Source organism: Chenopodium album, chromosome 9 (assembly GCF_948465745.1).
Source record: "Chenopodium album chromosome 9, dcCheAlbu1.1, whole genome shotgun sequence".
Classification (NCBI taxonomy): Eukaryota; Viridiplantae; Streptophyta; class Magnoliopsida; order Caryophyllales; family Amaranthaceae; genus Chenopodium; species Chenopodium album.
In genome coordinates, this window is record NC_137842.1 from 48,515,367 (window position 1) to 48,535,174 (window position 19,808).

The 19,808-nt window shown below is 31.5% G+C and overlaps 2 protein-coding genes across 2 annotated transcripts; one reads left to right on the forward strand and one right to left on the reverse strand.

The window, feature by feature from the left end:
- The first annotated feature begins 1,488 nt into the window (after positions 1-1,488).
- Positions 1,489-15,491, forward strand: LOC145558544 (protein trichome birefringence-like 39). The gene is made up of 5 exons (XM_081619819.1): positions 1,489-1,903; positions 2,084-2,255; positions 11,694-11,866; positions 12,484-12,642; positions 14,860-15,491. Exons 1-5 carry the CDS (start codon positions 1,590-1,592, stop codon positions 15,143-15,145), a joined length of 1,104 nt encoding a protein of 367 aa, XP_081475945.1. The 5' UTR covers positions 1,489-1,589; the 3' UTR covers positions 15,146-15,491.
- A 3,093-nt stretch (positions 15,492-18,584) lies between these two features.
- LOC145557687 (uncharacterized) lies at positions 18,585-19,552 on the reverse strand. Its single transcript, XM_081618864.1, has 3 exons — positions 19,383-19,552; positions 19,179-19,269; positions 18,585-19,028 (listed from the first exon to the last, which is right to left on the reverse strand). Exons 1-3 carry the CDS (start codon positions 19,550-19,552, stop codon positions 18,585-18,587), a joined length of 705 nt encoding a protein of 234 aa, XP_081474990.1.
- Between the last annotated feature and the right edge of the window lie 256 nt (positions 19,553-19,808).

Below are 19,808 nucleotides of genomic sequence, written 5' to 3' on the forward strand. Positions count from 1 at the left end.
CTATTATAGTAAAGTCTAGAAATATTATTTCTCAAATAAATAAATAAAAAGTCTACAAATATAATGGTAGCATGATATGGTAAAAATAAAATATTCAAAAAATACATTAATAATAAAATATTCTTAAAATATTCAATTTAAATCATAGTATTCAAATAATAAAATAAGATACAATATTTTTTTTTGTATTATCATCTATATAAATAATAGCCATAGTCATAACATATATGTCTTTATATTTTTCATTTCAAGGCCATATTATATATCTATATTATGGAAAGATTAATATATTGTTCTTCAATATGACATTCACTATGATATTTGACCATACCCCTCTTAAAGAATCATGGTGAATAAATTAATTTTACTTTGATTAAAAAATATATATATCTAATAATTTAATTTTAGATTAATGTAGAGTCTATGAATTGTTAATATACAATTTATTGAAATTTTTTTAGGGGGAATACAATTTATTGAAATTAAATTAACTTAGATTAAAAATATATATCTAATGTAACTTTTTCTTAAAAAAGAGTTAAACAATATTTTCCTAACAATAATTATGCCAAAAATTTACGCATATATAATAATTAAAGATTTAGCACACTTTTAAAATATTATTTTTCTATAACCATTAATTTTTCATATTTCCTTACTAATTTAATGCTAATATTCAAAATTTAAATAATTATAGTATAAGAATACATATCCATAAAAAAATATATTTACATACATGATTGGGTAGTTGATGAAATTTGTCTTTTATTCTAAAAAATCTTAATAAATATCTTTCATTCGTATAAAAATTTACCAAATCCATATCTATATATTTGTGTTGTATATTCTATCAGTTATTGATTGGTTGTATGGATATTATGTACTCTGTAATTGTTTTTGACATAATGATTTGCTTAGGAAAAATGTATATAATGGTGGGTCAAATATAAGGTAAGTTATTATTGTGTCTAAAATTTGGTGAATACAACAAGTAAAACAAATATTCGATTGTATAGCTGCTTATGTTAAGAAAATTTTAGTTTATATCTGTGGGAGGTAGGAAAGATTTAGTTTATATCTCTTATAATTATGTGAGTATTATTCATTTATTTTTCAAATAAATAAATAACATTATATAAAAAAAGGAAATAAAATAAATCCAAATGACAAAATTAATTTGTTAGTAAAAATGAACCCTTTATTACTAATTGAATTATGTTAGTTTTTTTCACTACGGGATTAATAATACCTTATTCAAAAAATCAATAAGTTGATTTATAAATCGTGCATTGCACGGGTACTATGCTAGTTGAGTACTAAAGTTGAATTCTTAATAAATTTAAATAAAAATAAAAATAAAAATAAAAACAAGGATATATTGAGATTATGTCATTGACACATTGACCAATACATGTATTGTCTCTAACCATGGCTTTCCCTTTTTAGTTTTTAACCTCAGCCCAATTCACCATATTTCATATCATATCCTCCGTTGAAATCCTCTCTCATCAACCCTATATAAACCAAAGTATTGCTAACATTTTAAACACCCATCCTCTGCTTTTATTTGGACATAAAGATCCAACATCATGGGTACTATCTTACATTATTTTATGTTTTTATCCTCTCTTTTTCTGCTAACTTTACTACTTTCACAAAATACAGCTAAAGCCCAAAACTTCTCCAAGTTAGGGAACAATTTTACTACTTCTGTAAATCATGAATTAGCATCAAATAGAGGAAGATGCAACCTTTTTCAAGGAAAATGGGTGTTTGATTCTTCTTATCCACCGTATCTTTCTTCTAATTGCCCTTTCATAGACCTTGAATTTAATTGTCATACTAGACCTGATAAAATGTTCCAGAGGTATAGATGGCAACCTTATAATTGCAATTTAAAAAGGTACCTTTCTTCTCCCTTTCTTTTTTTTTTCTTCAACTCTCGTGTTTGATAGAGAATAAAAACCAATCCCGAACTTCAACCATTTGGTTGAGTTTCAACTGTCCCATACTGATGTAGATGGAATTCGATCCCATATTTCAAGTATGAATGATACTAATGTGATTGTTTTAATGTTTGTAGGTTCAATGGACTATATTTACTAAGGAAATGGAGGGGAAAGAAGATAATGTTTGTAGGTGACTCACTAAGTTTGAATCAATTTGAATCATTGGCTTGTATGATTCATTCTTGGGTTCCAAATACAAAGACTTCATACATTAGAGGAGGTGCTTTACGTTCTCTAACTTTTCAGGTACACTGACTGTTCATTCCCCTGCTTTTTATTATCATTATTATTATTATTTTTAACGAAGTAGGCTAGTAGTAATTTATTGCTCCTTGTGTTATGGTGTACAACTGTTAGACTAATTATGGAGTAGGGACCAAATTTATCAATCATTCTTGTACGGTGCAAATTTTTTTACTGTTGAGATTACTTAAGCTAATTTTAATGAAATTTACTAAGAAAATTAATAAAAGTTTTACAACTATGGAAGTAGATACTATTTTTTTTTAGGAAAAATGGTAGTAGATACTACTCCGTAGATTGAATAAATTTATTATTACTACATACAATTAATAACCTTTTTTTTTTTTTTTTTTCCCAAACAACCCGTATTTATCAATTTATAGGTAGGGGTGCTACAATTTCTTTGGGTGGTCCAAAATATTTACCAATAACCAATCTTGTTGGAGCAATTTTTTAATTTTTTTAAACTTAAAAGTAGGTGTATAAAATAGGAAGTTCGTTATAATACTATCGACCTATCGTTGTATAAGTGAGGTTGTATAATTAAACAATTTTTCAACTCATTACTTGGTAAAATACGTATTGTTATTTAATCATAATGATGACTTTGTAAGTATTTAGAACACTGAAAAATAAGTTGGGATTCTTGTGAGAGGTTGCACCGTTGTAGGCAACAATATATACTAAGGAGGAATAGTTGTGTAATAGGCTAGTGGAATCTTTAGTTTAAAAGGGTTGATGATTTCAACATGTCATTTATGGGGTTTCATGCATGTGTGCATAGGTCATTTGACTAATTTCCATCTTTCCAGCTATTTGGAAAAGAAAAAAAAGTATGCATGCCTTTCAATCTTTGGCATTTTTGATGTGTTTTTTGACAATTTAATTTGTTTTATTTTACTGATGCATGATTGCATCAAGAAGTACCCTATGTATATGCCTTCTTTTTAACTTTTCGTTTGAAGTTTATGTAAACTTAGGTTTAGGCTTTTTATTTTGTATGGTCAAGTTTTCATGTAATAAGGAATAAGGAAATTCCTTGCATCTCAGTTTTTACTTAGGGGCCGTTTGGTTGGGGTTAATAATCAAAGGGAAAGAGAATGAAGATGGCTCATTCCCTTTGTTGTTGTTTGTTTGCCTTTTTTTTCATTCCCTTTACCCATTTTCGTTTTTGAGTTTACCCAAAATCCTTCTATATTGATTCCCCACCCCCCCTAGACTTTGGCATTCCCTTTCCCCAGCCACCACTACACCACCAACTGCTACCTTACCCAGTCACGCCCACCTCCCCCTCCCCTCGTCGGAACTCGTCACACCTCCCCCTCCCCTCGCCGGAACGAGTCGCACCTCCCCCTTGTCGGAATCCGTTGCGCCTCCCCCTCCCCTCGCCGGAATCCGTTGCGCCTTCCCCTCCCCTCGCCGAAACCCTAGAAAATCATCCTCCCACCCAAGTCAGCCACGCAAACCCAACCGACCTGCCGCCCAAGATTCCGACACCCAAACCCAGCCACACAAACCCAAACAAGCCAGCGAAATCGAGCGGCGAGGGGGTGGGGGAGATGCGAAATCAAGCGGCGATGGTGGGAAGATGCGAAATCGGGCGGCGAGGGGGTGGGGTAGATGCGAAATTGAGCGACGAGTGGTGGGGGAGGTACGATATCTGGCGACAGTGGGTGGGGGAGGTGAGATATGGGGCGGCGAGGGGTGGGAAGATGCGAAAATGGGCGGCGAGGGGGTGGGGGAGGTGCGAAAATGGGCGGCGAGGGGGTGGGGGAGGTGCGAAAATGGGCGGCGAGGGTCAGTGAGGTAGTGGCTGGTGGAATGGCTGGGGAAGAGGGGTTGTGTGGTGGGGGTGGACTGGTGGTGATTCCTTTGTTTTGTAAAACAAACAACATACTACGTAGAAAGGGTTTCATTCCATTCCCTTTCATTCCCTTTGTTCATTCCATTCCCATTACCCCGTGCGAACCAAACGACCCCTTAGTTTTATTTGGTTAGTTTGATTAGAAATGATATGAGGGCCCCCTAGTCTATAGACTAAGGTACTTGAATAGATCACTTATTGAAGATAAGGTAGGAATGGTAGGATTGCCTATTCTTTGTCCTCCAATGGCTGACCTTACATAATAGATTCTATGTTTGGTACATAGATTCTTAAACCCGACCCGAAATGTTACCTTTACATGATATCTTAATAATCTAAATATGAGAAGATATTAATTATGAGGGACAATTACTCCTCAATGTCCTCAACTCATACTAACGGTATAACAAGTTTCGACTTGATAAATTTAGAACCACTAATAGAAGTAGTTCGAATATAAATGAAATTTACTTCTTCTTTTTTTTTTTTTTTTTTTTTTTTTTTTTTTTTTTTTTTTTGTTGAAACCAACTAAATTTAGTTCTAAGTAAGTTTAAATTCAAATCATTATGCTTAAAATCTTTAGATACCGTAATGTTCAACCTTACATTAATGAGAGATAGTAAAAGTAATGACTAACGAAATCCAACTTATACATACAACAAATTAAGATGAGTCAAATAATTCATTTAAAGAGAACACTCCAATTGAAAGGGGGAATAACCGAATAATGAAAGCATTCCGATTAATATGAAACCTAGAAATTTCAAACCTTTCCGTACTTTACGCGACACCCCAAAAAATACTTTTTTGTTATTTTTTTGGTTTGTTGTGCGCGTTGTATTTGGCGGGAAAGAAATAAGGACTTAGGTGTAAGGTGTGCATATTTTTCTACAAAAAAACATAAAAATCTTTATTAAAAAAAAAATAAAATAGTGGCGTTTGGGACCTCCAATGCTTGTCTTTAAGGGGATTACTTTTTCAATTAACAGTAATTTGGTTTTCTTACCACGTTTTCTGGGTGAGCTTTTGCTTTCAAATTTGTACATTCACCGCAAATAGTGGATAGCCATTGAGTTTTTATAAGTAATTGCAATAGTTTGATTTGCACTATTTGTATACTTCGTATTAAAAAAAAATATATTTCGTATAAAATTTAATTATAAGTACTAATTTTTAAATTTTTATGTTATGAAATTAATTCGACTCATACTATGACTAGGTCTGCATCTTGGCTGATTTGATATTAAGTTCTTAACCATACTTTACAATAACATGAATTGGCAACCAACCTTATCAACATAAAATATCGATTAATAAGGGTCTGTTCTGATTTATTGGGTTGAACTAAACTGCACTGAACTGATTAGAGCTGAAATGAACTGATCTAAAAATTTTATGAGAGAAGGAAATTAGAAACTAAACTGAACTGATTGGAGCTGAATTGAACTGAACTTAAAATACGTTGAAGAGAACAGACCTTAACATGTTATTGACCCAACCCGCAGTTACCCATAATCCGATTTTATTCGACTCATCAATATTAACACTACCTGCCATTCACCAGACCAAAACCAATGTATAACTAGACGTTAATTCTACCTATTCATTACCCAATTGAAACTGGTTCAACAAGAATTAATCTTGAGTTCAATTTGATTACAACAATAAAATTGTAAATTGTTTTATTAATATATGCTTTAATTTTGTCTTAGCAACATATTAATCTTGGGTACATTTTGCTCATATCATATACCTCCTGCTCATAATTATACAAGTTAAACAGCATATTCATTACTCTTGAACAAATTAAGGAAGGCCTAACTGTATAGATTCGAATTTGATCCTATTTAAACTTAACCTAGAGCCAAAATTAAGGGCATGTTCTCATATGTTTATTTTCAATTCAGCTCATTTCAGTTTCTAATTTCCTTTTCTTATAAAATATTTATTTTAGTTCAGTTCAGCTGAGTTCAGTTAATGAGAACAGGCCCTAAGAGTGATCCAAAATTAGCCATGAGCCTATTCCAAACATATATGACTTGATACAATCCAAATCTGGATTGATTCCAACCCAAATTCAACCTATGCGTCTTACACCCAAATGGATACATAGCCAAACATAACTAATTTACACTTTACCCAACTTGAACCTGGACCTAATTTGGATTGAGTGACTTGACAATGACATGAATTGAATTTGATCCGGCTCGGATTACTCAGATTAACAACTCTAGTAACACAGAGGGTTTGGGTGCAAGAGGGTTTGGGTGCGATAATAATGTTAGACCCCGTTCTTTAGAGCTGCTTTGCTATGTTGAAATCTGCTCTGCTCTGCTTCAATCTGCCCTGATCTGCTTAAAAATAATACTTAATACCAAGTATTAAATTATTATAATAATAATTAATATTTAATAATAATAATAAATAAATAATAATAATTAATATTTAATAATAATAATAATAAATAATTAATATTTATTAATAATAATATTATTAAAAATTAATTTTTAATAATAATAATAATAATAATAAATCATTTTTAATAATAATAATATTATTAAAAATTAATATTTAATTATAATAATTAATATTTAATAATAATAATAATGTTAATTATTATAATAATTGATTTTTTTTAATAAAAATTAATATTTAAAATAATAACTAATGTTTGAAGATAATACTTGTAGGGAATAATTTCAAGCCTTTAAAATCCCACTAGCTTGAACCCCACTGTGATCATACACTAAAGTACGGTGGCGTCCAAAAGGGAAGAAGATAGAGCAAAAGAGTCGCCAACAAGTTTTTAAGGAACTTGTAAACCGTTCACGAGGTGAAGGTTACACCCCTTAACGATCCAAGAGATCGTCAACTCCATAAGGTCATGAACCAAATAAGGGTTCGGGGATGATGGTACAAATCCAACCTAAAAGAGATTGAACCTGCCCTAATAATAGGCCTCTACTTTATTCTGCTCGTATTCATGTGCGCTTTCTGATTAACATGCAATCAATAGGATTAACCCTAAACCTGTTTAATCTATGTTGGTTGAATATTAATGCACAAACAAACTATTATTGGCGATCACTTGAATTATAATCACATTAACCCTAACAAGATTATTAAATATCTTATTAAGCGTGATTGCAAATACAAATTCCCTTTAAACATGCATAAAAAGGTGTGATCAAGCAATAAATAAATAAATCATCAAGCAACATAATAAATAATAATTATGAATAATAATAATAATCATATCATAATAATAATAATAATAATAATAATAATAATAATAATAATAATAATAAAATCATCATAAAATTAAATTATAATAATATTCATAATCATGATCATGTTAATATTAAAGCATAATAATAGCAAGATCCTAGGCATGATACTAACAAGATTAATAACAAACCCTAGCATGTCACTAAGCAATAAAAATCAAATCTTTAACCCTAACATGATACTAACATGATTAAATATTAGGAAGAGAATAAAAGGCATCATAGCAATCATATTTAATATTAAAAATACCCTAGACATGATACTAGGAATATCATAATAACAATATAGACATGATATCTACATCATAATATCAATAAAATCAATTAAAGTACTTACTTGGATGCTTCGTACCTCTTTCTAATAACAAAATACACGCGTTAGTAACTTCAAGGAAAATAATAAACAAAACAATTAAATTAAATAATTGAAAGAGAGATTTGGGACCAAACCCTCAGAAATTAAAACCTTTCACGTCTAGGGCGAAGACAACTTCGAATATGGCTAGGTGTTTCAAGATCTTGTGAATGCGGAATTATTTATTTGAGAAAAGGCTAGTTTAGAAGAGAGAGAGAGAGAGTAATCAAGAAAATCTTGATGAGAGTTGGTGATTGATTAAGAGAGAATTAGAGAATTAATGATTGCGAAAGAAAACTGATTGTTGATGAATCAAAACGGAGTTTTTAATACGATATTTATAGAGAAAATCAGCCAAAAAGATAAAATTAACAAAACAGAGTCTAGCGCACGCAAAACGAGGTTGGCGCCAGACGCCAGGTCTAATTCCAGGCGCCAATGCCTGGAGTCAGGCGCCAAGCCTGTTTTTAAAGCGTTTTTGTTTTTATCATATCTTTTGATCCGGAAGTCCAAATAAGGCATATAATATGTCGTTGGAAAGCTATTAAAGTCTACTTTACAACCCAATTGGAATCAGATTAAAATATTTTGTAGATAAAAAGATATGGCCAAAATAGTGGAAGGGTGTCAGTTTTGGATAAAGTTTCATGTCTCATTCATATCTTTTTCGTTATAATTCGGATTTAATATTATAATATATCATTGGAAAGATAAGTTAAAGATCTATCCAACCATATAAAATTTGGATAAATATCATGAGGCACGAAAATAAAATCTGAATATATTCCACTTCGTACAAAACAAGGATTCTTAAAAGGAGTAGTTTTATTCAATTTCAAACTCTTTAAAACATAATTATCAATCCTAACTCCATTAGGATTTAAAAGAACCTTCTAGAATATTCTAGAAGACTATAATCAATCCTAATAGCTTTAGGAATGATAATTAATAATAGGCCCTCTTCTAGATCATTGGGCCGCATATAAAGCTCAAACCGGGCCCAGTTTAGTATTTTGGCCATAACTTCCTCAATATTCATCGGAATTGGGCTTATAATATATCGTTGGAAAGGTCTTTGCAAGCCCCATCCAACTACACCACTATTAGACCCATATCACGGACCAACCAAACTGGATTGACTATTTTCTTAAAATAAAGTTTTCAAAAACAGGGAGAAGAGAAAAGAAATAAAAACTTTCCGCAACACTAGACTTTCCACACTTTCGTTTCATTCGATTATGATTCGACGTGAAAGGTACTCATCACCGGGTTTGGTTTTGGGGAGACACAAATGGGTGTCTACAATACTAATTATTAATTTTTAATAATAATAAAAATAATAATTAATATTTTATAATAAAATTTAATGATTATAATAATAATGCGATAATATTAATAATAGTAATAATAATAATAATAAATAAATAAATAATTACTATTATTATTATAGTATTAATAATAATAATAATAATAATGAAATCTGCTCTGCTCGACTCTGTTCTTTCTAGATGAACAAAAGAACATGGCCTTATTTGTATTTGTTCTTAACCAATATTGTTAAGCCACATTATTGAAATGGTTGGATCTTAATTATTTCGGAATTAAATTATGTTACAACTTTATTATAATTCTTAGATTATCGGGCCATAGTCTTTTTCCACATTGAAAGTTTTGTTTCCACAATAAAAGTATAAATTAACAAACTATGAGCAAATGTACAAATTGAACCACATACTTGCAATGAAGACATTGAAAACATTAGAAAAATAGCGGGATTGATGACCTGGCGCGAATCAAAATGTTCAGACTTGAGATTTAAACACTTGACTATGTCTGTGGACCACTATAGTCTGTCGTATAAGTTTATATGTAAATACATAAATAAATAAATCAATAAAAATAAAGATAATGCAGAAAATCTATGGAGTGAATTAAGAAAATCACATGTAAAATCTCAACAAAATTGTGCAGTTTTTGCACGGCAAAATTTGTGTCAAAAAAATGACCACTCATTTGGCAGTTGATAATTTACAAGCTAATATCTAGTTATCTACCAAGCTCTCACCCATTTGTTTTGATTCCATTATTGATTGAGATGGTCTAAAAGTAATAGTGATTTTTCAATAGGCTTTAATGACTTTTAAGCCCAATATGGTCTACCATTTTCTTTTATTTTTTGTCTATTATAGGACTATTCAAATTGTGTTTGGTTCCAACCAATTTAGTTTAGGTGGTCACCCTTTTAGTTCATCAAATTTGAATACGATCATGTTTAGATCTGTAGCCGAATAGTGTATCATGAATGAATCAATTTTATTTCGTAAATAGAGTAACTCAATCTAAATTAATAATGTTTATGGTAATTCGAGTTAGACTATATATATATATATATATATATATATATATATATATATATATATATATATATTATTGTGGCCCATGTATTAAAACTCTTGCTAGGCTTTTAATTACTTAGTACTATACGAGTATTTATTTAATTTTTGCATTTGTTTTGTCTCCATCATGGTTTGAGAAGAAACGAACAAACAAAATAGGCTAAATTATTGAAAAATGAATGATTCTTTTGCTGGTTATTTCAACTGTGACAATAAAACAACTTTTATGTCGTTTGCATACAGACAATTATAATTGTCGAAATGTTAGACTTGGGGGGTTGTGATTGGCTTCGGTGATTATATAATTCCCACAAAAAATGCATGATTTCCTTACCTTATCCTTATACCAGATAATTAGAATGCCTTGAGGAGTAGTATTAAATCAAGAGGACCTGAACTTTTGAGATAAGTTAAATTAAGTTTCTCAACTTTTAAAAGTTGTAAGACTTCAATATGAACGAAAGTTACCTTTTGGCAACTAGATGTTAACTTATTTTAGCTGTGAAATTAGAAAATTGAAAAGTCGTCCATTACATTTGTATATTTGATTGTTCAAATTTTAAAAAAAAAAAAAAAATTGTATGAGATGAACTAACACTTTTTTCAAATCATATCATATACTAATTACAAGTCCATGGATAAAACCGCGTCGTATCTTATGTATTACTTCGCATTTATTTAATTATAAGAAAAACTAGCAAGTCTTTAGGCAATTAAGCCTACTCGTAGCATAAAAATTCAACTACACTGATGGTGGAAGAGAAGAGTTATTACACTAGTTAACAACTAAAGGCAAAGAGATTAACTAATTAGATCCAGGCATAGTGGCTAAGACCGAGGGCCTGTGTATTGATAGGCCAAAACTTCAAGACCCCTCATCCCATTTTGTCTTGTCCTTGTGGTTCATCGGCATTAATTAAAAAAAAATTGTAAAGAGACTAGATGACACGAGAATGTAGTTGCACACATAAATTTTAAGCATTGACTATGTCCAATTGCATAGATGTTTTGAAAATCTGTTAATAATTAAATAACTGCGATTATGAGAATTGAGAAGGTGCCAAAAAGTAAAACTTGAACCAAAACTTGTTTCTCATTGAATCTTTGTTTAGGGAAATAGAAGTACACAAAATGTGGTTATAGCATGATTTAGTCAGTCTGCAACTTCCTGGCTCATTTGTCGTAAGAAATATCTGTGACCTGAGATTGGTAGATTAGGTGGGTCCTGAAAGATTACACAAACGAGTCTGATATGAAATTTTCATTTTCTTTTACCAATTTAAATAATTGAAGAAAAGTTTACTTGGTCAAAACGGGGTAATAACATGAAAGGAGTAAAAACATTATACACAAGCTAAGATAGAAGTAAACTGAATAACATGCTTTATATTGTGTTAACTGTTAATTCTGTTGTACAAAATACTTCAGTGCATTAATGATCCTTTTATATCACATAAATCATCATTTCAATATCTGCGTAATTTTATAAATTGTAAAGGGAAATAATCTAATTACTTTGATGCAACTTTAATGCACAGGAATTTGGAGTGACTATAATGTTGTATAGAACACCATTTCTAGTAGATCTTGTGAATGAGAAAATTGGACGAGTATTGAAGCTTGATTCTATCAGTGGTAATGTGTGGAAAGGAATGGACATGCTTATCTTCAATTCATGGCATTGGTGGACACACACCGGCCGAGCTCAGCCGTATGTTCCTCCTACCTCCTCTGTCATCTCCATAGTCCATACTTCAATTAGTTCCATCTCTGTTTTTTCTTTATTTGTGTTTCGCTCTAGTACTCATGATGCAATTCTGAGACTCTTTCTACAATGACTTTAGTTATTGTAAATGGAGTTGTTTTACCTTAATGCAATACTCCGTAGTAATGCATGATCGACCTGTTCTAAACTCATTTCTAAGCTTGCACATATAATAACGAAAATATGTGAATGGTTTAAGCATTTAATCAACAAGGTTTACTAGTTTGGTGATCCTAGATACATTTAATAATTTTTTTAGTAGCATAGATTGACATAGTATTTTGTACTTTGTACATCGTAGTTGTATATCATAAAAGATTGCGGTAGTATGTCCATATCATATTTTCGTGACATGAAACTAAAGACTACATGGGATTCATTGTGACCTCATTATGTCTTCCATACAATTAACTTCTAGGTTAAATTGTTAATTTTTAAAGCAAAAGGAGTTAATTCTCATCATTGAGCTTTCAATCTTGTTTCATGAAGCATGTTTTAGAATTATGACTTTGATGGTAATTTGATTAAAAAAAGCAATAATCTAACAGAAATATATGACGCAGGTGGGACTATATTCAAGTGGGGAACAAGTTATATAAAGATATGAATCGTATGATTGCTTATTATAAAGGCCTAACAACTTGGGCTAGATGGGTTAATCTCAATGTGAATCCTTCTAAGACTAAAGTCTTCTTCGTTGGCATTTCTCCTTCACATGATTTGTAAGTTCTTTCCACAATTTCTTTCTTTTTCCACCATTATCCAACCTTTTTCTATTCTTTAACTTATCATTAGAAAATTCGATCATAAAGTATACTGTATACATGATTACATATATAAATCTTAATGTCTCTTAGATATGCCAAATTGACTTTTGTGATCATATCTTACTTTTTTTTTAACAAGAAAAGGATAATATATATCTTACTACTACCTCCATTTGGAGAGTATTTGATAATGTGAGTGGTTGTAACAGAATATTTTTTTATAAAGCGTGTGTTAAAAAGGGATAGATGTTAAAATAAAAATAAAAATAACAGATGCATTTACAATTTTACAGTAAGAGAAATTGATTTTAAGGGGCCAATTGACCATATTGGTATATAAGTTAACACCCTTATGACATATTGGTATATAAGTTATTGCCGGCGACATATTGGTATAAAAATTAACATGTGGCGACATATTGGTATATAAATTAACAAATTGTGACATTTATCCCTATTTTTTCTTCGGATGAAAGAGCGTGTTGTATACTTCAAAAATTTGTTTTAATTACTTTTGCAATCTTATTTATTATCAAAATATACTTATTCAGCACCAAATAATAATTTTTCCCTCTTCCCTTCCAATACAATAACTTTGATAAATCAATCAAACGATAAAACCCCAAAGAAAATATAATAAAAAAAAAAGAAGAATCTACCCTTGTGATGCTTCAATGGCCAATGCCCTCAATACATTCAACCTTAAATCCCTTTGCTCAAGCTTTCCTATTCGTTTTCCCCTAGCTTCTTTCTCATCACTTTTGGGCTTTCAACTTTTTTTTTTTTTTTGGATTTTTACTTCATAATTTTTTTAAAATTAATATAAAAGTAGAGAAAAGTAAAAAAAAAAAAAAAACAAAATGTCAAATAAAAGTTATTAGCACTAAAATTAAGCGCGTGTATCATACGCATATCCTCCGACGAGAAAATAGGGGTAAATGTCGCAATTTGTTGACTTATATACCAATATGTCGCCACATGTTAATTTTTATACCAATATATCGCCGACAATAACTTTTATACCAATCTGTCATAAGGGTGTTAACTTTTATACCAATATGGTCAATTGGCCGATTTTAAGGTGTAAATATTGTATTTTAGGAGAAATAACATAGCAAAAGGGGTTTAATACAAATGGAATAAAGTAAAAGTGTTGGCAACTTTTATAATAAAAAATTATAAACCAAAACAAAAAGGGTTAGGGTCATTCATAACAAAAAGGGTTAGGCCCAATTTAGGGTAACTTTTTACCGTTTTAGATATTTTCTAATTTGGTAAAATATTTAGTACATCATTTTAATAAAAAAAATGTTTTATGAAGAATAATATGCTACGCAATTTCCCTCAAGAAAAAATAATAAATAAATAAAAAATTACGCTACGTAATTACCTTATAATATATATATATATATATATATATATATATATATATATATATATATATATATATATATATATATATATATATATATATATATATATATATATATACTATTTGACGGGGTAATTACCTTATATTTTAGGAGTAGTTTTTACAAGGTAAATTTACAACCCTGTCTCTCCTTAATAAAATGAATTTGGGGCAATCTTGTCTCCTTGGATAGGGGAAGTATTAAAATGTGTGGTTTAATTTTTATATTTTTCAATAAATTGAATGCAATAATAGTGTGGTCACATATTAGGCCCAAGCTATTTAGAAAATACCATCAATAGGTGAGGTTAACAAGTTTTAAGTCCAAAAAAGTCATTTAGTCTTGTTATAAGAGATGAATTATTAAAATAAAAGGAAGTACCTTTCAAACTCTTATCACCAAATTGTAGGTAAGTTAAATCATTATCAAATCAACAAAATCACCAATAAATATTTTTTTAATCATAAGTAACATCTTTCGAATACTCTCGTTAATTAAAGTAACAATACTATGATGATTGTAATTTGGTAGTAATAATCATGATAACAAGAGGATAAAGGAGTGGACGGAGGGATAGTTAGTTCCTCTGTCTCCTCCTAGTGTGATCAGGGTTCGATTCTCACCCCACCCCATATATGTATGATAGATTGATAGGTGAGGTATCCCCTATATTACTGTATATAAAAAAATCATGATGAAAAATTATATGTTACTCGTTAAAAAATCATGATGAAAAATTATATGTTACTCGTTAATGTAGTGGAAGTGATTGGGATGAACCATCAAGATCATGCTCGAGTGAAACGGAGCCCTTCTCCGGCACAAAATACCCGGCGGGCACCCCGCAAGAATGGGCTGTGGTGGAGAAAGTAATAAGCAGAATACAAAAACCAGTGTATTGGCTTGATATAACATCTCTATCACAATACAGAATTGATGCACATCCTTCTAAATATAGTGGCCGAGGAAAAGATTGTAGTCATTGGTGTTTGCCTGGGTTGCCTGATACTTGGAATCAACTTCTATATAATACTCTGTTCCAATGATTTGCTACTTTTGAACAAAAATCAACAAGTAATTAAGTGGAGTAAAGATAGAATATGTGCAACTAATTGAAGTTGGGTGTATGTTATATAATTGGGGAAATTAGGTTGGGCTTTGTGTATGATTTGTTTACAATTTTAAATCTTGTATTTGCCTCTTAGAATTTGGATTTCAATTTGATATTTTTTAAGTGGGAAGTTGGGGTGCATAAGGAAGGACTTTTGCTTCAAGTGTAAAAAAGTTGTCCATCTTTGGTCAAAAAGGTGCAGCATTTTACTAGTATTATCATTGCGAGTTTACATGAATGAAGGAACTCGATTTCTTAATTTTCAAATAATCTTTTGTGTATATTTATTTTTTCTGATTTGATTTTGCTCAATAAATCTAGATAAAGAACCTTATCTATACTTGTTTTGATGATCAAAAATTTGAATTCAATTTGTATTTGTAAGGATTTGAGATCTTTTCCTCGTTTAAATGGAAAAGAAACATACTTCATAATATGTGACAATTTTGTACTAATAAATTGCACAAGTTTCTGTGCCAGATCATTAAATAAACTTTTTACTATAATAATAAAATATGAAGCAAATCTAAAATTGTTGAAAGTTTAAAGTCAATTCATCATATTGTCTTTAATGGAGGAGAGAAAGCTCACAAGCAACTTCAATGGAGGATAGAGCTTCAAGTTGCTTTAATGGAACTAACCTGAACTACCATTTTCAGTGGTTTTGACATTGAATCTAATGAACACCTTAAGAAATATATACAGAGTAATATTAAAGTAAGGGAATGATCAACCCTAAAGGATAAGTCTTTGTCGTTAGCTATTCGTGAGTTTTGATTTTTCCATTGAAGCTGGTTCAAAATTTCCATTTTCTGGTTAATACAGTCAATTGCAATAGTTTGAACTTCTGAATATGCCCCAACATAATCTAAATAAATTCCCGAAAATACCCTGAGATAAACAATACTAGTTTATGAGTATGTTCGACGTTAGCTTTTAAGGTAGCTGTTAGCTTTTAGATCTAGTCAAAACACTACGCTAAAATAATATTAGTGTTTGGTAAAGTAGTGTTTTAACTAGTTGTTAGAGGTAGAGGTAACTTTTGAAAGCTAAAAAAGATAGCTTTTGAAATTTTAAAGTACCATTCAACCTTATTTTTTAGTTTTAATTTTTTTTTTAATTTTAGTTTTTCTAATGAATGTATTTTTTTTTTTTTTTTTTTTTTTATAGTTTTTATCATTTCGACTCAGTATTATTTGTTTCAGTCCACCACAATATGAACTGCTACTTTTACCAAACACCCATATTATGAACCACTACATTCACAGCTGACCTCTAACAGCTACTACTTGACAGCTCACAGGCTCACAGTTACCTCTATAGCTAAAAGCTACTCAAAAGTTAATAGCCAACAACTACAGTTAATTTTGTCGAACATGTCTATTACTAAGCATGGAAACAGTTGGTAGGCTGATGTTGAAGAGTTCCTAGGTTCTGATAAGAATTATTAAGTGTAGACAAGTTATAAATGATATTAGTGGCTAGGATAATGTGAGGAAAGTGTTTATGGTGCAGATTAAGAAGATTTATAGGCTCTTGAGACCTCAAGCTCCCAAAGCGCCTTAGAGAAGACTGTCTGTAATAACTAGGCATCTCCAAAGAGTATTTTTATTCTGTGACTGGCTCTATGGAATAGATTCTAAAGACATGCTTCTATCTTGGAATATTCATTATGATTCAGTTTGTGTTCTTTGCCTTGTAGACGCTAAGAGTGTTCATCACCTGTTCTTTGAGTGTAGTTATTCTAGAAGAATCTGCCAAATGGTGATGAATGTTTTAAATTGCGGGAAACTGTCAAGGTTTTGGCTCTAAGATTGTTTGGAGTTTGAAATTTTACAGAAAATCAAGCTCAAAAGGGAGGCTGCATTTGATGTTTTTGGCTGAGACAGTTCACCGTGTTTGGATTCAGAGGAATAATACTCTTTTCAATGGATGTTGTGTTCCTGATGAAATTGATTTTAGGGATATTGTCTTTAAAGTTGCTTGCAGGTGTAATGAATATGATAAATCATTGTTGTTTCTGTAATTGTTTTGGTGTTTTAGTTGCTGTCTAGTCCTGCTGGTTGTTGTTTTAGTTGTGTTCAGATTGTTTGTTTGATGTTTAGGTTTATTAGCCTATTTTGTCTAATCCTTCAATTCTGTAAGGTATGCCCTATAGTTGAGTGTAGGGTGGCCTTTGGTTTTTTGTGGTCATCCTGTCCCCTTTTTCTGGCCCCCTTCCTAGAAGGTGGTTAGATGTGGGGGATAGGTTTTGTTCTTGTTTCATTAGTGAACCCATCCTAGAAGATGACACTATTGTAAATATGAACTATTGGGGTGTTGGTGTGCCTAGTTTGCAGGCTTGTGTAATTTTGAGTTTTGCAACTTAGCTTTTATAAGTTGTAATTTTGCTCTCCTTTTGGTAATAAAATTTTAATTTACCAAAAATGCCAAACATATAGTATTTAAATTATTAAATTTGTACTTGTAAAGGTAGGTTTTTTTTTTTTTTTTTTGTATTTGTAAATAAGAAATGTTATTACCAAAGAGAAAGGAAACAACTTACAAAAAGCTAAGTTGAGACCAACACAAACTACACAAGACCAATAAAGGCCACACAAACACCCTACAAACACCACAAGCCCATAGAAAGGGACAACCAACCCAAGAGGCAGAAGAACAATTAAGCCACCTTCTAGGAAGAGTTCAAAACTGCTAAAAGCCCTAACTCTCCTTAACTTTTTTACCAACTAGCAAGTAATACCTTCTAGGAAGGGCCCACAAGCAGAGGCAAAAAGGAAAAGGAGAGGGAAACAAAGCAACACCCAAAACAAGACACAAAACCAGGCTCATTGGGGATAGAACACAAACTGTCACCTCAAGGACCAGACAATAAAAAATACAGCAACTTCCTATCAACATCAGTACATCTAACAACCACCTTATACATAATCTCTCTAAAAACCAAGTCTGCAGGCTGACAGTTGCCAGTAAACATAAAACTGTTCCTCTAAAGCCAAATGTTGTGAATAACTTCAGCAAAACACATCATGTAAACCCTTCCTTTGCTGTTATTAGCTCTCTTGCAATTCTTGAGAATCCACTACTCTGCTCAAACTGGAAATCATGAGTTGTACCCTGAATTTTTAGCAAATCAAGCACCTGCTACCATATACTTCTATAATAAGGGAAAAGAAAGAACAGATGAGAAACACACTCATTACAATTCTAACAGAAGAAACAAGCAGGGTCACAGTTCAAGTTCCATTGAATCAGCCTATCTTTGGTGACCAGTCTGTTCATCAAAGTTAACCTAGTAATAAAAATCCTTTTAGGTTAAGCAGAGTTATTACACATAATTCTTTTCCAGCTCACTTTAGCAGCCGAGGCCTAATCTAAGCATACACTCTAGCAATACTCATCTTACTAGAATGCATAACTGAAGACCAACCACCAACATTATCAATAATATTCCTACAACACATAATTTTCTTGAGCACCCAGGTGTCTTTCTTAGGAACAGGAGCACGCCATAAGTCTTTATTGTCAAAATAGTAAGTATGAACCCATTTAACCCATAAATTGTCAGATTTATGAGCCAAATCCCATAGAATCTTACAGATAACAACCTTATTCCAATCACTAAGCAAAGTGATATTCCAACCCCCACATAATCTAGGAAGAGCCATATGAGCCCAAAAAATAGGAGCTTTTTTAGAATAGTTGCTTTTAAAAGTCCAAAGGAACACCCTAAACCTGGATTCAATTTCTCTAAGAGCCTTCTGTGGAAAAATAAAAATTTGAGCCCAGTAAGCCTGGATACCAAAGAGAACACTTCTCTGCCAACATAGGATAAATGCCTTACAGGCCAACTCTCAATTCTAACAGTAACCTTCTGAATCAAAGGTCTACATTGAGCAATAGTCAGCTTCTTAGAAGATAGAGGAACACCAAGATATTTAAAGGGAAGGCAACCCTAAAAAATAAACCTCACTTTTATTGAGGTTAGCGGATAAACTAGAAGCACTAGAAAATTTCTGAAAAGCTCCCAGAAGAAGTTGAACAGAGATAACATTAGTTCTAGCAAATAAAAGAAGGTCATCAGAAAACATCATATGAGTAATTCCCAGTTTTTCACATCTAGGATGAAATTAGGATCCTGAGTTATTTCAACAAGGCATCTGGAAAGATACTTTATACACAATGCAAACAGAAAGGGAGACATAGGATCACCTTGCCTCAATCCTTTCTGAGCAGGGAAGGGTTTGCAGGGAAAACCATTCACCATAATAGAGTAAGAGATAGAAGAAACACAAGCCATGATCCAACCAAACACCTTGTGAGGAAAACCAGTCTCTTCCATAATCGTTTTCTAAAAGCTCCATTCCACTGAGTCATAAGCTTTCCTCAAGTCAATTTTCAGCATACACCTGGGAGTGATAAACTTATGAGAATACCCCTTAATAAGCTCAGTGGCAAGCAAAATATTATCACCAATATTCTTCCTAGGAATGAAACCAGCTTGAGCTAGCTTCACTAACAACAGAACCCATGTTATTTCGGATGATATACTACAAGAGGGGGTGAATTGTAGTATGATCCTAGTGCCTACTTTTCGC